Genomic DNA, 18,438 nt, shown 5'->3' with positions numbered 1-18,438 from the left:
CACCATGAATAGCGCATAGCAGAGCAGCGCCTAATACTCCGGCAACTCCCATCATATGAAATGGGTTCAACGTCCAATTATGAAACCCTTGGAAGAAGAGGATGAATCGAAATATGGCTGCTACGCCAAAACTAGGTGCAAAGAACCAACCAGATTGACCCAGTGGATAAATCAAGAATACTGAAACAAAAACAGCAATTGGAGCAGAGAATGCGATTGCATTATAAGGTCGCAATTGAACAGATCGAGCAAGTTCGAATTGACGTAACATGAAACCTATTAGTGCGAAAGCACCATGGAGAGCAACAAAAGTCCACAGACCGCCTAATTGACACCAACGAGTAAAATCTCCTTGTGCTTCAGGACCCCATAGTAGCAACAAAGAATGTGCTAAACTATTCGCAGGAGTGGAAACTGCAGCGGTTAAGAAATTGCAACCTTCCAAATAGGAACTCGCCAATCCATGGGTATACCATGAAGTTACAAAAGTTGTACCTGTAAACCAACCTCCTAAAGCGAAATAAGCACAAGGAAAGAGCAATAGGCCGGACCAACCTACAAAAACGAAACGGTCCCTCCGTAACCAATCATCCATAATATCAAATAGATCATTTTCTTCTTTGGTAAATTTACCAAGGGTTATAGTCATAGCGATCCTCCTATTTAACTACTTCAACCATTTCCGAACACCTCATATCATTTCCAAGGCATACGATAGTTCGATTATCTGTGGACGATTTCTCGTTCCATGCCCCTTACAATGGGTTTCGAAGATACAAATTCTTCTTTTCTATTGGGCCACAAACCAATCTAAGTAAATAAATCCACGAGCTCGATTCGATTAGTCTTTATACCTTATCTTATACTTATCTTATAACTTATACTATATAAAATAAATTAAGTATTTGAACCCGGAATTGTCCTATGACTCATATTACAGTTACAGAGTATATCTTTTAACGGGTCAAACAAACAAAAAAAAGAAAATTCACTGTTTTTTCCTGCCCCTAAACTAGATTAAATATTTAAATAATGGTAGACTGGAAATGAAAGTAAAGTCCCTTTCTCGCATTCGTTCTCTATTGCATTGGCGGAAGAACAAAACAATATCTGATTCTGAAATCAAGGAAAGATATTGAAAAATATATTTTCGAAATAAACTTTTATATGTAGCGGAAAAGAATATCGATTTATTCCCATGGAGCATTCAGTAAGAAGAAGATTCATTAAATCGGAAATATCGACAAATTCCTGACTTGCGTGGTCTAAGGAAATAAAAAAATCCGCTTGTACAATTTCATCTATATCGAATTTTAATATCAGAATAGCCGATATAGTCGTCATTCAATGGGTTAGGTCCACTTACTTTTTCTTGATTTAGAATTTGATGCTGGGTTTGATAAAAACAATGGAGAAGTAAGAATACTTTGGTTTGGCGATTCATAATAGCGATTGGACATCTAGAATATTCCTGTCCAAAAACAAAAATTTGAATAATTAGACATGAAGAGGACTACTTTGTCAGTACAGAGTAGACTAGTTCTAATAACTACAATTATTCATTATTATTTATACTAATAATAATGAATAATGTTTCACTTTTTAACTATAACTCGTAATAATCAGAAGTCATTATAATGGTGGTTACCCTTTTCTTTTTAGAAATAAAAAGAAATCTCTATTCTCCACCGAAAAACAAAGACTCAAACTTTAGTTTAGTGGAAAAAGCCCCTTATCGGATTTGAACCGATGACTTACGCCTTACCATGGCGTTACTCTACCACTGAGTTAAAAGGGCTTGTTTTATTCGATTCATGAATTATAGCCTTTTTCCATTATGAGTCTACTGCATAATATATGTACATGATATATACATATATGCACATAATATATACATAGTTCATTTAGGAGCAATCAATTTGATTTACCCCCCAAAAGTAAAAAGTGGGCAAATTTTTTATTTTTTTTTTTGATAAAAATAATGCAGTGAATTGTTTCAAGACCGACCCCGCTTGTTTACCTTTACTGACTCATCAAAACAAGATTCACTTGATTGATACATGTACCAATCTGACATCGACATAGATTCGATAGATTTTCTTGAATCATGTGATGAGGGTATTCGTACCCTGAACCGAATTCTTATAAAAAAATAAAAAAGAAAAAAGGAAAATTTCTATCGTTTTTTAATTTTCTGACTTAATGTGAGATAGTGATAGGCATATTTTATCTGAACAATGAACGAAGCAATGAGTTAAGTTAAAATTAATGAGTTAAAATTGAAGAAAAGAAATTAAGTGGGGTTCTACCCCCTTTTCTGTTCTGTCGGACCAATCACTGCCTGAACTGACGGAGTCCTGTACCTCCTTTCGCTATATAAAATAGTATGGGATGGTTCATTCATGAACCATCAAATCCAAAACAAAATTCTATGGAATCATAACATAAAAGTAGAAAAGAGTGTTCAGATCTAGTCATATCATTAGATTATATTGACAATTCCAAAAAACTACTCATACTATCATCATAGTATGATGACAGTTGGGCGGATATGCCCCTATCGTCTAGTGGTTCAGGACATCTCTCTTTCAAGGAGGCAGCGGGGATTCGACTTCCCCTGGGGGTACTACGAAAGGAAGTTGATCATGGATTATCAATAAGCCTAGAAGGAATTCTTCCTGGGTCGATGCCCGAGCGGTTAATGGGGACGGACTGTAAATTCGTTGGCGATATGTCTACGCTGGTTCAAATCCAGCTCGGCCCAAAAATTCGCCGCTCCATGAATATGATATAACCAATGATATAACCAATTTGTCCCCCAGAAACAAAAATACCTGATCCGTAAAAGAGAAAGAGTCCATTTTTGTTTCTCTATCCATGTTTTTCTCATTCGTTCTGATCTTTTCTTTCTAACGATCTAGATTCATAATACTTAATCAAAGCAAAGATTATGAAAGGAAAAATCGTTTTTTCTCAATGAAAGGTTGATTATCTATTTTTGGCAATAAAATAAAATAAACACAGGTTACTAGTAATCCGTGTCACTTTCACTATAGTCCATATCTATGTGTTCTATGTGTATATGATATCAGTTAGTATATCATTCGTGTCTCTGTTACAACGCGACGAAGAAAATGTTTTTCTGAAACCATTAAGAATATGTATACCATACACCTCGCTGGGATTGTAGTTCAATTGGTCAGAGCACCGCCCTGTCAAGGCGGAAGCTGCGGGTTCGAGCCCCGTCAGTCCCGAACTAGGATCCGACCGATGAATGGAGAAATGAATTTATCTATTTTCCGTGAAAAAGGAGACAGGGGGCAAGATCTAATCCCCAGTGGAGATCCTTATTTCTTTTGTTTTTCATTTCGCATTTATCATCAGACAAATACAGGAATTTCCATTTCTTCCACTAGTGCCGAGTGATAAGGGAGAGACATAACATATATAGATTCGTACAATCGGTGGTATTCCTATATTTAGTATTTTAAGAGATACTCGTCTGACTTTCTTTTTCGATTTTCTTGATAAATGAAATAGAATAGAGTGCTCCTATTTTTACCGAGAGTACATACGCAAATTGTATTCGTTTATTGTACAATACATAATGAACTTAACATAATTACCTCGACAGAGTACTTGTCAGGTTAAACGACAACCCTTTTTAGCTTCGACTTTGTTTGTGTATCCTCAATGACTAATTGGAAACAATCTATCTCATTCTCATTTAAATTGCACACTGAATTTTTGATGTATGCCTTCCAGTCCCAATCGAAGAAAGAGATACTAATCAAATAAAAGAAAAGACCAAGCAACGTTCCTTTTTATTAAATTTGTTGGAATTATATTAGATCTTTTATACTTAACCCGTCCTTTTTCCATCTCACTTCTACTCTTTGGATCTGTGTGTGATTCATAGAATACCAGTCATATAATACCTCATAATTGTATGTACATAATTGTATGTATAAGTATAACGAAGGAGGAGTATATAAGGAAGACGGTAGGGTTATTTATAGAAAAGAAAAAGTGGAAAAGGATGAAAATTCAATGGGATTCTTTATTGGATCAGGAATCCCATTTCAGATTTAGTATGGATAAAGGATCTTCCTATGTTATACTATTCAATTCTCGACGATGAATCGATTTGATAGATCAGATATTGTTATTCATAATATTGATCCGATTCAGTATCATCAGGATGCAATTCATCCCATTGAATTTACAGGAATCAAATTTCTCATCTCTATGGGATTAGATCCCGAGTTATTGCGAAGTAAAAAAACAATGAGATTATGGAAGTAAATATTCTCGCATTTATTGCTACTGCACTGTTCATTCTAGTTCCTACTGCCTTTTTACTTATCATCTACGTAAAAACAGTCAGTCAAAATGATTAATTTGACTGAAACTTGATTTATTAGTTCTTATCAATGATTGAATAAATGAAAGAAACGGATTCAAACTCCAAGTCTTAAATGAAATGATCTGTCTGGAATCATAAGTATCTGAGATAATAAGTATCTGAGATAGTAGTATCTGAGCCGAGATAGTATGGTATAGTATTTATTATCCTATTAATGATTTTCATAGAAAGTTGTACTGTATACAGATATAGGCTTTTATATAGAGAAAGCCTATATCTAGGTCAATATACAATATGTATGTACATAGATTAGATGTATATCTAAATAGTACATCAAAATAACAGTCCAATTCTATTATTTTTTTGGCTACATTTACTTGTGTGGATTTCGATCAATTCAAAATAATTGAAGACCAACTCTTCTAATTCCTGGCTTTCTTAGAATTTATATATATATAGGTATAGGTCCCGAGATCTATCAAAGGAATCAATGGAGCAAGACAAAAAGAGTATGGGCATATTCTACTATAAATTAAATAAAAAAAAAGATAAAAGAAAACGAAACCAAAGAAAAGAATCTTTTTCTTTTTTTAGATTTCCCATCTCAAGAAGTCATTGCTTGATCTATTAACAGATGATCTGCGGAGTTCTATTCCATGATAACTTCTTCAGATTTGAAAAAGAAGTAGATTAATAGAGTAGACCTTCCCAATTTTTTATGCTTAAACATGACATGAGATGAGTCAAAAAAAGCATAAAAAAATCTCTAGGAGTCTAAAAAAAAGGTGAAATGCGCGATATGTGGATCGCTCAACGGAAGAAAGATCTAATCTTATTATGTGTAGAACCTCTTTGGACAACAACTAGTCATTTCCAATAGAAAGTATGTATTGTCGTAATCTAATATAATTAGAATAGCGGAACGGCTTTCTCTTCTCTTAGAACAGTAAAAGTAAAGAAAGAGGGAAACAAATAAAGAAAAAAAGAAAAAACCAATTTCAGATTTTTTCTTTTTGTAATATCCATAATTCTGGTAAGAGCTGGTTTATCAAAATAGAATATTTAGGAAGAATTCGGTTGGAAAAAATTTCCTATCATGCGTAGATTTAGGTTTCGAAATACAACTATAGTAATCATTCATTCTTTGATCGAATGGTTATTATTCATTATTGTATTTTCTTATTCATTACTGTATTTCAGTATAATTTTGAAACAGAGACATTCTTTTTTTAAAGCTTTGCAAAACGATCAATTAAACAATTGATAGAATTCAATTACTCAATCGATTACTCGATTAGTAGTACCCCTAGAGTCCACTCCTTCCCCATACTACGAGTGAGAGGGAAAATGTAAAGACTACCATTAAAGCAGCCCAAGCGAGACTTACTATATCCATATAAATTATGTCTCCTATCTCTATGAAGGAATTATTCCATTATTGATCAATAATCATAGTGGAATCAATGGCGCAGAGTCAAAATGGAATTCTGACTTAACTTAAGGCTATTGATGAACCAATCCAATGAATCTACTCGTAACAAGATTATAAGATTTCTGGTAGAATCGGGAAGCATTAAGCATAAATACAATACACACACCTTTTCTCGGAAAATGAAATAACAAAGGAATACTCCTATCCCAATGGAACATGTAGGAGTACTAAGACCTATTGTTTGTTACCCTTTTTCATAAGCAAAAGACATCAAAATATACCATCAAGATAGATAACTATCTATCAGATACCTCTATTTCCTATTTGATCTAAGCCTTACTGTTTTTTTTGTGAAAGAATGGGGAGACACCATCACCAGTATTACATACATTCTTTCTTTTTTTCGTAATCCCCCTATCTTACACGGGCAAAGAAATTCCTACACGGGCAAAGAAATTTTTTTGTTTCTTCAACTTTTACTTTTACTCTTTACTCAATAAGAGCCGACCAACTATCCTGATTGAATGTTTGAGTACTCAGAGACTCTCGTGAGTCTGGATACAAAGTATCTTCAGTCCTTTCCACAACTTCTAAATTGATTTCCCATCAGCCTATCCAATCGAATTCCAGACAGAGTCAGTAGACACAACGGTGGTAGTGTAAAATAATTAGGAATTCTTGATAGTCTTTCGTACAATCTCTTCTTCAATCCTAGTAGCAAAAATGGAGTGTCCTTTAGGAACCTTTGGATACCAAGATTTCCGACCTCTTACTTTCGTAGTTTTGAATCCCAGAATTTACTTTCACTATTTATTTATTCTACTTATAAAATAAATGTCCGAACCAATCATAATCATATTAAAATCATAATCATATTAATAAGTAAGGCTTACTTCATCCCTATTTGTACCGGTTTGGGCCACACCCAAAGCCCGGATTTTTAGAAAAAAATTGACTTTCTTTAAAAAAATTGACTTTCTTTATAGAACTACAGATTCTAAAAATAAAGTATCGATAGGCTTATCCTTTTGCCTCTCCTTCTCCGGGGACAGAATTCGTCGAGTTAAATCAGCAGAATAAGAAATCCCAAGTTTTTTGTTGATCAGGCGACACCCAGATTTGAACTGGGGATAAAGGATTTGCAGTCCCCCGCCTTACCACTTGGCCATGTCGCCAAACCAAATTCGATCCAAATAAGATAAAAAATAGATTTCTGGTCAAAGACTGAAAAATTCAGGGCAAATTGGAACCATTAACTATTTGTTTTGTTGTTTTGAATTAGCGAAAGGTTCTTCAATTTGTATCTCAAATTGTTGCGTTTCCTTAATGGCATAACAAAATCAAATTGATTTATGACTAATTCAGTATCAATTATTTTCAATAATCAATCTTTTTCAATTTCAATTATAACAATATAAATTATAACAATATATATGTGTATATGTAAACCTCAAAACAGAAATTGTTACACAGATACCGCTCTTATGTACATATCCCATATCCCTATAGAGAATCGTCGTGCCTTCTTTTTTCATTTTCTATATGCAATAGAAAAAATAGGAATTATGATATAGTGCGACCTGACTTCTGTTGCCACAAGTGAAATTACGATAAAAGATGTGATATGCGGACAGGTAGATAGCTATATTGGCATGCACTTAATAAATATTACTCCTATTACGCAATTCAATCATATTCTATATATTCTACTAGCAAAAAAATAATTCGAAATTTTTTTTGAACATGAAATGAAACTCAAATAAAATTAAGTATGCTAAAAAGGGAAACTCTATATTGTTCCTGTTGTACCTGTCGCAAATTCGAACTTGCGTCGAAAATGCTCTTCATTCCTCTGTCTCATTTCCGTTCATACGTATGAAATACATATATGGTATATGGAGTTGGCTAAAATTTCATGTGATTCAGTAAACAGAATATACATTCCATCATTGCTAGATCGATCCGTATGGTTCGATAAATAGTGAGCTAATAATGGGATTTTTCAATAAACAGGAAACTTAAGATTAAGATGCTCCGGAATGATGGAAATGAGGGAATGTCCACAATACCTGGATTTAGTCAGATCCAATTTGAGGGATTTTGTAGGTTCATTAATGAGGGCTTGACGGAAGAATTTCATAAGTTTCCAAAAATTGAAGATACAGATCAAGAAATTGAATTTAAATTATTTGTGGAAAGATATCAATTGGTAGAACCCTTGATAAACGAAAGAGATGCTGTGTATGAATCACTCACATATTCTTCTGAATTATATGTACCCGCGGGATTAATTTGGAAAACCGGTAGAGATATGCAAGAACAAACCGTTTTTATTGGAAACATTCCCCTAATGAATTCCCTGGGAACCTTTATAGTAAATGGAATATACAGAATTGTGATCAATCAAATATTGCAAAGTCCTGGTATTTACTACCGTTCAGAATTGGACCATAACGGAATTTCTGTCTATACCAGCACAATAATATCAGATTGGGGAGGAAGATCGGAATTAGAAATTGATAGAAAAGCAAGGATATGGGCCCGTGTAAGTAGGAAACAAAAAATATCTATTCTAATTCTATCATCAGCTATGGGTTCGAATCTAAGAGAAATTCTAGATAATGTTTGTTACCCTGAAATTTTCTTGTCTTTCCCGAATGATAAGGAGAAAAAAAAGATTGGGTCAAAAGAAAATGCTATTTTGGAATTTTATCAACAATTTGCTTGTGTAGGCGGGGATCCGGTATTTTCTGAGTCTTTATGTAAAGAATTACAAAAGAAATTTTTTCAACAAAGATGTGAATTAGGAAGGATTGGTCGACGAAATATGAACCGGAGACTGAATCTTGATATACCTCAGAACAATACATTTTTATTACCACGAGATGTATTGGCTGCTGCGGATCATTTGATCGGAATTAAATTTGGAATGGGTACACTTGACGATATGAATCACTTGAAAAATAAACGGATTCGTTCTATAGCGGATCTGTTACAGGATCAATTCGGACTGGCTCTTGTTCGTTTAGAAAATGCGGTTCGAGGAACTATATGTGGAGCAATTCGGCATAAATTGATACCGACTCCTCAAAATTTGGTAACTTCAACTTCATTAACAACCACTTATGAATCGTTTTTTGGCCTACATCCTTTATCTCAAGTTTTGGATCGAACTAATCCATTGACACAAATCGTTCATGGGCGAAAATTGAGTTATTTGGGTCCTGGAGGATTGACGGGGCGAACTGCTAGTTTTCGGATACGAGATATTCATCCTAGCCACTATGGACGTATTTGTCCAATTGACACGTCCGAAGGAATCAATGTTGGACTTATTGGATCCTTAGCCATTCATGTGAGGATTGGCCATTGGGGATCTATAGAGAGTCCATTTTATGAAATATCTGAAAGATCAAAAGAGGCACAGATAGTTTATTTATCACCAAATAGAGATGAATATTATATGGTAGCAGCGGGAAATTCTTTGGCCTTGAATCGGGGTATTCAGGAAGAACAGGTTGTTCCAGCCCGATACCGTCAAGAGTTCCTGACTATTGCATGGGAACAGATTCATCTTAGAAGTATTTTTCCCTTCCAATATTTTTCTATTGGAGCTTCCCTCATTCCTTTTATCGAGCATAATGATGCGAATCGGGCTTTAATGAGTTCTAATATGCAGCGCCAAGCAGTTCCGCTTTCTCAGTCCGAGAGGTGCATTGTTGGAACTGGACTGGAACGCCAAACGGCTCTGGATTCGGGGGTTTCCGCTATAGCCGAACACGAGGGAAAGATCATTTATACTGACCCTCACAAGATCATTTTATCAAGTAATGGGGACACTACTATAAGTATAAGTATTCCATTAGTTATCTATCAACGTTCCAACAAAAATACTTGTATGCATCAAAAACCTCAGGTTCCGCGGGGTAAATGCATTAAAAAAGGACAAATTTTAGCGGACGGTGCGGCTACAGTTGGGGGGGAACTTGCTTTAGGAAAAAACGTATTAGTAGCTTATATGCCATGGGAGGGTTACAATTCTGAAGACGCAGTACTAATTAGCGAACGTCTGGTATATGAAGATATTTATACTTCTTTTCACATCCGGAAATATGAAATTCAGACTCATGTGACAAGCCAAGGACCTGAAAGAATCACTAAGGAAATACCACATCTAGAGGCTCATTTACTCCGCAATTTAGACAGAAATGGAGTTGTGATGCTGGGATCTTGGGTAGAAACAGGTGATATTTTAGTAGGTAAATTAACACCTCAGACAGCAAACGAATCGTCGTATGCTCCAGAGGATAGATTATTACGAGCCATACTTGGAATTCAGGTATCCACTGCAAAAGAAACTTCTCTAAAACTACCTATAGGCGGAAGAGGTCGCGTTATTGATGTGAGATGGATCCGGAAAAAGGGGGGTTCCTGTTATAATTCAGAAATGATTCGTGTATATATTTCACAGAAACGTGAAATCAAAGTAGGTGATAAAGTAGCTGGAAGACATGGGAATAAGGGTATCATTTCAAAAATTTTGCCTAGACAAGATATGCCCTATTTGCAAGATGGAACACCTGTTGATATGGTCTTCAACCCATTAGGAGTACCATCACGAATGAATGTGGGACAGATATTTGAATGCTCGCTCGGGTTAGCGGGGGATCTGCTAAAGAGACATTATAGAATAGCACCTTTTGATGAGAGATATGAGCAAGAGGCTTCGAGAAAACTAGTGTTTTCCGAATTATATGAAGCCAGTAAGCAAACAAAAAATCCATGGGTATTTGAACCCGAATATCCGGGAAAAAGCAGAATATTTGATGGAAGAACAGGAAATCCTTTTGAACAACCTGTTCTAATAGGAAAGTCCTATATTTTAAAATTAATTCATCAAGTTGATGATAAAATCCATGGACGTTCTAGTGGACATTACGCACTTGTTACACAACAACCCCTTAGAGGAAGGGCGAAGCAAGGGGGACAACGAGTAGGGGAAATGGAAGTTTGGGCTCTAGAGGGATTTGGTGTTGCTCATATTTTACAAGAGATGCTTACTTATAAATCTGATCATATTAGAGCTCGTCAAGAAGTACTTGGTGCTACGATCATTGGAGGAAGAGTATCTAACCCAGAAGATGCTCCAGAATCTTTTCGATTGCTCGTTCGAGAACTACGATCTTTAGCTCTAGAACTGAATCATTTCCTTGTATCTGAGAAGAACTTCCAGATTAATAGGAAGGAAGCTTGATCTGAATGAATCAGAATTTCTATTCTATGATTGACCGGTATAAACATCAACAACTTCGAATTGGACTAGTTTCTCCTCAACAAATAAAGGCTTGGGCCAACAAAATTTTACCTAATGGAGAGATAGTTGGAGAGGTGACAAAGCCCTATACGTTTCATTATAAGACCAATAAACCAGAAAAAGATGGATTGTTTTGTGAAAGAATCTCTGGGCCCATAAAAAGTGGAATTTGTGCTTGTGGAAATTATCGAGTGATTGGAGCTGAAAAAGAAGACCCGAAATTTTGTGAACAATGCGGGGTGGAATTTGTTGATTCTCGGATACGAAGATATCAAATGGGATACATCAAACTCGCATGTCCAGTGACTCATGTGTGGTATTTGAAACGTCTTCCTAGTTATATCGCGAATCTTTTAGATAAACCCCTTAAGGAATTAGAAGGCCTAGTATACTGCGATGTGTGATTTGATCAAAATTTTCGTTTTACAGATTCGGACTGAGAAACTGTCATCCCATTCAATCCGATTGGGGTGCCCCCGGCTCTGACATGTGTTTTGGGAGAAGTAAAAGTAACACGAAACTCAGAATTATAGGTGTATTCAATACTTCCAAATGCAAGGGGAATTGATCCATGGTCGATTCCGTATAAATAGGAATTGCTAGTTATACCTCGTGAAAAAACACTTTTTTGTGGAATCAGCTATTCCATTTCTTTATAGAGAGATTCCGTTTAAGCAAGCAAATATAGTATGGTTACAGAAGTCTATCTATCGCATATATGCTTCAAGGGGCATCATGGGATAACCATCGAGGTGAGTAGGGACCTAAAGGATCGAATAGAACGATATATAGACAAGTAAATCCCTTACGAGTCCCAAAGTATTCTTTTAAGGGGATTCATCATTTGACGGGAAGTAGACTACTCAAAAATCCTACATTTTTATTTTGTCATAAGTAATTCGGAAAATGAAAGTAAAAAAAGAAGAATGAATCGTTGGTCCTTAGTGGGAACTTGAGTAAGGAGTAGTTCTTTGTTTGTAGGGTTTTTCGAACAAACTTTTTAAATAAGAAAGAATCCCCTTTTTGAGGTAACTACTTGAGCCGGATGAAAGGAAACCTTCACGTCCGATTTTAAAAGGGGGAATCCAATCCTACAGGAACCTATCTCGATTTTTCTTTTGCTAGGCCCATAGCGAAAAAACCTACTTTCTTACGATTACGAGGTTTATTCGAATATGAAATCCAATCTCGGAAATACAGCATACCACTTTTTTTTACTACCCAAGGCTTCGAGACATTTCGAAATCGAGAAATCTCTACAGGAGCAGGTGCTATCAGAGAACAATTAGCCGATTCAGATTTGCGAATTATTACGGGTAATTCATTAGTAGAATGGAAGGAATTAGGGGAGGAGGGGTCCACTGGAAATGAATGGGAAGATAGAAAAATTAGAAGAAGAAAGGATTTTTTGGTTAGACGCATGGAATTAGCTAAACATTTTATTCGAACAAATGTAGAACCAGAATGGATGGTTTTGTGCTTATTACCAGTTCTTCCTCCCGAGTTGAGACCAATCATTCAGATAGATGGGGGTAAACTAATGAGTTCGGATATTAATGAACTCTATAGACGAGTTATCTATCGGAATAATACTCTTACCGATCTATTAGCAACAAGTAGATCTACGCCAGGGGAATTAGTAATGTGTCAGGAGAAATTGGTACAAGAGGCCGTGGATACACTTCTTGATAATGGGATCCGTGGACAACCAATGAGGGATGGTCATAATAAAGTTTACAAGTCATTTTCAGATGTAATTGAAGGCAAAGAGGGAAGATTTCGTGAGACTCTGCTTGGTAAACGTGTCGATTATTCGGGACGTTCCGTCATTGTCGTGGGTCCTTCGCTTTCATTACATCAGTGTGGATTACCTCGAGAAATAGCAATAGAGCTTTTCCAAACATTTGTAATTCGTGGTCTAATCAGACAACATGTTGCTTCTAACATAGGAATTGCTAAAAGTAAAATTCGGGAAAAAGAACCCATTGTATGGGAAATACTTCAAGAAGTTATGCGGGGGCATCCTGTATTATTGAATAGAGCACCCACCCTGCACAGATTAGGCATACAGGCGTTCCAACCCTTTTTAGTGGAGGGACGCGCTATTTGTTTACATCCATTAGTTTGTAAGGGTTTCAATGCAGACTTTGATGGGGATCAAATGGCTGTTCATGTACCTTTATCTTTGGAAGCTCAAGCGGAGGCTCGTTTACTTATGTTTTCTCATATGAATCTCTTGTCTCCAGCTATTGGGGATCCTATTTCCGTACCAACTCAAGATATGCTTATCGGACTCTATTTATTAACGATCGGGAATCGTCGAGGTATTTGTGCAAATAGGTATAATCCATATAGATATAGTTGCGGAAACTACCAAAATAAAAAGGTTGACAATAAAAAAAATGACTATAGGTATACGGAAAAGAAAGAACCCTATTTTTCTAGTTCCTATGATGCACTTGGAGCTTATCAACAGAAACGAATTAGTTTAGATAGTCCTTTGTGGCTCCGATGGAGACTAGATCAACGTGTCATTGGCTCAAGAGAAGTTCCCATCGAAGTTCAATATGAATCTTTGGGTACTTATCATGAGATTTATGGGCACTATCTAATAGAAGGAAGTGTAACAAAGGAAATCCGTTGTATATACATTCGAACTACTCTTGGTCATATTTCTTTTTATCGGGAAATAGAAGAAGCCATACAGGGGTTTTGTCGAGCCTACTCATACGCTATCTAAACTAAGAAATCAGATTAGGCGATGTTCGTGCCCATGGGAATTCGGGTCTCCCCAATTTCACTGGTATCATAATTTCTGAATTTCTGCGTGAATCAAGATTGAGATTGAGGAAAGGAAGTTTTCGAATCACTAACTCAGGTCCATTGTCGAATCCTACTTAGCAGAATAAATATAAGAGGTACTGTACTTATGGCAGAACGGGCCGATCTGGTCTTTCACAATAAAGTGATAAATGGAACTGTTATGAAACGACTTATTAGCAGGTTAATAGATCATTTCGGAATGGCATATACATCACATATCTTGGATCAAGTAAAGACTTTGGGTTTCCAACAAGCCACTGCTACATCTATTTCATTAGGAATTGATGATCTTTTAACAATCCCTTCTAAGGGATGGTTAGTCCAAGACGCTGAACAACAAAGTTTTATTTTGGATAAACACCATCATTATGGGAATGTACACGCGGTAGAAAAATTACGTCAATCCATTGAGATATGGTATGCTACAAGTGAATATTTGAGACAAGAAATGAATCCTAATTTTCGGATGACTGATCCTTCTAATCCAGTATATCTAATGTCCTTTTCGGGAGCTAGGGGAAATGCATCTCAGATACACCAATTAGTAGGTATGAGAGGATTAATGTCGGATCCCCAAGGACAAATGATTGATTTACCCATTCAAAGCAATTTACGTGAAGGACTTTCTTTGACAGAATATATAATTTCCTGTTATGGAGCCCGCAAAGGAGTTGTAGATACTGCTGTACGAACATCAGATGCTGGATACCTCACACGTAGACTTGTTGAAGTAGTTCAACATATTATTGTACGTAGAACAGATTGTGGCACTATCCGAGGTATTTCCGTGAGTCCTCGAAATGGGATGACGGAAAAAATTTTTGTCCAAACACTAATTGGTCGTGTATTAGCGGACGATATATATATCGGTCTACGATGCCTTGCCACTCGAAATCAAGATATTGGGATTGGACTTGTCAATCGATTCATAACCTTTCGAGCACAACCAATATATATTCGAACCCCCTTTACTTGCAGGAGTACATCTTGGATCTGCCAATTATGTTATGGTCGGAGTCCTACTCATGGCGACCTGGTCGAATTGGGAGAAGCTGTAGGTATTATTGCGGGTCAATCAATTGGGGAACCAGGAACTCAACTAACATTAAGAACTTTTCATACCGGTGGAGTATTCACAGGCTGGTACTGCCGAGCATGTACGAGCTCCTTCTAATGGAAAAATAAAATTCAATGAGGATTTGGTTCATCCCACACGTACCCGTCATGGGCATCCTGCTTTTCTATGTTCTATAGACTTGTATGTAACTATTGAGAGTCGGGATATTCTACATAATGTAAATATTCCACCAAAAAGTTTTATTTTAGTTCAAAATAATCAATATGTAGAATCAGAACAAGTGATTGCTGAGATTCGTGCTGGAACGTCCACTTTTCATTTTAAAGAGAAGGTACGAAAACATATTTATTCTGAATCAGAGGGAGAAATGCACTGGAGTACCGATGTCCACCATGCACCTGAATATACATATGGTAATGTTCATCTATTATCAAAAACGAGTCATTTATGGATATTAGCGGGAGGTCCGTGCAGATCCAGTATAGTGTCTTTTTCGCTCCACAAGGATCAAGATCAAATGAATGTTTATTCTTTTTCTGTCGAAGAAAGATATATCTCTGACCTATCAATGACTAATGGTCGAATAAGACATAAATTGTTGGATACTTCTGGTAAAAAAGATAAGAAAATTATTGACTATTCAATAAGACCTGATCAAACGATGTCTAATGGTCATTTGAATTTCATATATCCTTCTATTATCCAAGGGAATTCTTATTTCTTGGCGAAAAAGCGAAGAAATAGATTCATCATCCCATTACAATACAATCAAGAACGAGAGAAAGAACTAATACCCTGTTTTGGTATTTCGATCGAAATACCAAAACAGGGTATTTTACGTAGAAATAGTATTCTTGCTTATTTTGATGATCCACGATACAGAAGAAGCAATTCAGGAATTACTAAATATGGAACCGTAGAGGTCAATTCAATCATAAAAAAAGAGGATTTGATTGAGTATCGAGGACCAAAAGAATTTAGTCCGAAATACCAAACGAAAGTAGATCGGTTTTTTTTCATTCTCGAAGAAGTGCATATCTTACCCGGATCTTCGTTGATAATGGTCCGGAACAATAGTATCATTGGAGTAGATACACAACTCGCTTTAAATACAAGAAGTCGAGTAGGCGGATTAGTCCGAGTGGAGAGAAAAAAAAAAAATATTGAACTAAAAATATTTTCCGGAGATATTTATTTTCCTGGAGAGGCAGATAAGATATCCAGGCACAGCGGCATTTTGATACCACCGGAAACAGAAAAAAAAATTTCTAAGGAATCAAAAAAATGGAAAAATTGGATCTATGTCCAACGGATCACACCTACCAAGAAAAAGTATTTTGTTTTGGTTCGACCCGTAGTCACATATGAAATAGCTGATGGCATAAATTTAGCAACACTTTTTCCTCAAGATCTCCTGCGGGAAAAGGATAATGTCCAACTTAGAGTTGTCAATTATATCCTTCATGGAAATGGCAAGTCAATTCGAGGAATTTCTCACACAAGTATTCAATTAGTTCGGACTTGCTTAGTATTGAATTGGGATCAAGAGCAAAAAGGTTCTCCGGAAGAGGTTCACGCTTCCTTTGTTGAGGTAAGAACAAATGATCTGATTCGAGATTTCATAAGAATTGAGTTAGTCAAGTCCACTATTTCGTATACCGGAAAAAGATATGATAGGGCAAGTTCCGGATTGATTTCCGATAATGGATTAGATCGCACAAATATCAATCCTTTTTTTTACAAGGCCAGGATTCAATCACTTACCCAACATCAAGGTACTATTGGTACATTGTTAAATCGAAATAAGGAATGCCAATCTTTGATAATTTTGTCATCATCCAATTGTTTTCGAATTGGCCCATTCAATGGTTCAAAATATAACAATATGACAAAAGAATCGGATCCCATAATCCCAATTAAGGATTTGCTGGGTCCCTTAGGCACTATTGTACCTAAAATAGCAAATTTCTATTCATCTTACCATTTAATAACTTATAATCAGATCTTGTTAAAGAAATATTTGCTACTTGACAATTTTCAACAGACTTTCCAAGTACTTCAAGTACTTAAATACTGTTTAATAGATGAAAATAGGAGGATTTATAACCCCGATCCATGCAGTAACATCATTTTGAATCCATTCCATTTGAATTGGCACTTTCTCCATCACGATTATTGGGAAGAGACATCTAAAAAAATTCGTCTTGGACAATTTTTTTGTGAAAATGTATGTCTATTCAAATACGAACCACACGTAGAAAAATCTGGTCAGATCATAATTGTTCATGTTGACTCCTTAGTTATAAGATCGGCTAAGCCCTATTTGGCCACTCCAGGAGCTACTGTTCATGGCCATTATGGAGAAATCTTTTACGAAGGAGATACATTAGTTACATTTATATATGAAAAATCGAGATCTGGTGACATAACGCAAGGTCTTCCAAAAGTGGAACAAATCTTAGAAGTACGTTCTATTGATTCAATATCGATGAACCTCGAAAGGAGAGTTGAAGGTTGGAACGAAGGTATACCAAAAATTCTTGGAATCCCCTGGGGATTCTTGATTCAAGCGGAGCTAACCATAGTTCAAAGTCGTATCTCTTTGGTTAATAAAATCCAAAAGGTTTATCGATCCCAGGGGGTACAGATCCATAATAGACATATAGAGATTATTGTACGTCAAGTAACATCAAAAGTGTTGGTTTCAGAAGATGGAATGTCTAATGTTTTTTCACCTGGGGAATTAATCGGATTGTTGCGAGCGGAACGAGCGGGGCGCGCTTTGGACGAAGCGATCTCTTATCGGGCAATCCTATTGGGAATAACGAGGGCATCTTTGAATACTCAAAGTTTCATATCCGAAGCAAGTTTTCAAGAAACCGCTCGAGTTTTAGCAAAAGCTGCTCTACGAGGTCGTATTGATTGGTTGAAAGGCCTGAAAGAGAACGTTGTTCTGGGTGGGATTATACCCGTTGGTACCGGATTCAAAAAATTAGTGCACCGTTCAAGGCAAGACAAGAACATTTATTTGGAAATCAAAAGAAAGAATCTATTCGATTTGGAAATGAGAGATATTTTGTTACACCATAGAGAATTATTTTGTTCTTACGTCCCATTTCCATGAGACATCAGAACAATCGTTTACGCGATTTCATGATTCCTAAGAGCAGATTCTTTTACTTTAACTATCTTTTCACTTTTAACTATCTGTCTTTTAACTTAACTATCTGGTCCGAGTATTGATTTGGTAAAAAAAAAATAAGTAATTAAAAGACATTAATGGTTTGTACCGTGTATCAACGGTTAATTCCCGGTAGAAGGTTCCATCGGAACAATTATTTATTTCAAAGTACCTCGTCTCTTTGTTAAAAAAATAAAAAAGAAAAAACAAAAAGGAAGTGTGGGGAAAAATGACAAGAAGATAT

At 36.1% G+C, this 18,438-nt stretch overlaps 2 protein-coding genes and 3 non-coding genes across 5 annotated transcripts; 3 read left to right on the top strand and 2 right to left on the bottom strand.

The window, feature by feature from the left end:
- The first annotated feature begins 18 nt into the window (after positions 1 to 18).
- Positions 19 to 11,157, top strand: LOC135656063 (DNA-directed RNA polymerase subunit beta). Its single transcript, XM_065175797.1, has one exon. It carries the CDS (start codon positions 7,828 to 7,830, stop codon positions 11,050 to 11,052), a length of 3,225 nt encoding a protein of 1,074 aa, XP_065031869.1. The 5' UTR covers positions 19 to 7,827; the 3' UTR covers positions 11,053 to 11,157.
- TRNAT-GGU (transfer RNA threonine (anticodon GGU)) lies at positions 1,727 to 1,798 on the bottom strand. The gene has a single exon. It is a non-coding gene; the product is annotated as a tRNA-Thr (tRNA).
- On the top strand, positions 3,181 to 3,254 carry TRNAD-GUC (transfer RNA aspartic acid (anticodon GUC)). The gene has a single exon. It is a non-coding gene; the product is annotated as a tRNA-Asp (tRNA).
- TRNAC-GCA (transfer RNA cysteine (anticodon GCA)) lies at positions 6,903 to 6,973 on the bottom strand. The gene has a single exon. It is a non-coding gene; the product is annotated as a tRNA-Cys (tRNA).
- LOC135656064 (DNA-directed RNA polymerase subunit beta') lies at positions 10,907 to 18,412 on the top strand. Its single transcript, XM_065175798.1, has 2 exons — positions 10,907 to 11,510; positions 12,224 to 18,412. The coding sequence occupies exons 1-2, from the start codon at positions 11,058 to 11,060 to the stop codon at positions 13,850 to 13,852; spliced, it is 2,082 nt and encodes a 693-aa protein (XP_065031870.1). The 5' UTR covers positions 10,907 to 11,057; the 3' UTR covers positions 13,853 to 18,412.
- Positions 18,413 to 18,438: the final 26 nt, after the last annotated feature.

This window comes from Musa acuminata, unplaced genomic scaffold (assembly GCF_036884655.1).
Source record: "Musa acuminata AAA Group cultivar baxijiao unplaced genomic scaffold, Cavendish_Baxijiao_AAA HiC_scaffold_138, whole genome shotgun sequence".
In the NCBI taxonomy this organism is placed as follows: domain Eukaryota; kingdom Viridiplantae; phylum Streptophyta; class Magnoliopsida; order Zingiberales; family Musaceae; genus Musa; species Musa acuminata.
Note: the sequence above shows the minus strand (reverse complement) of the source record. Positions and strands in the feature narration are given on the sequence as shown.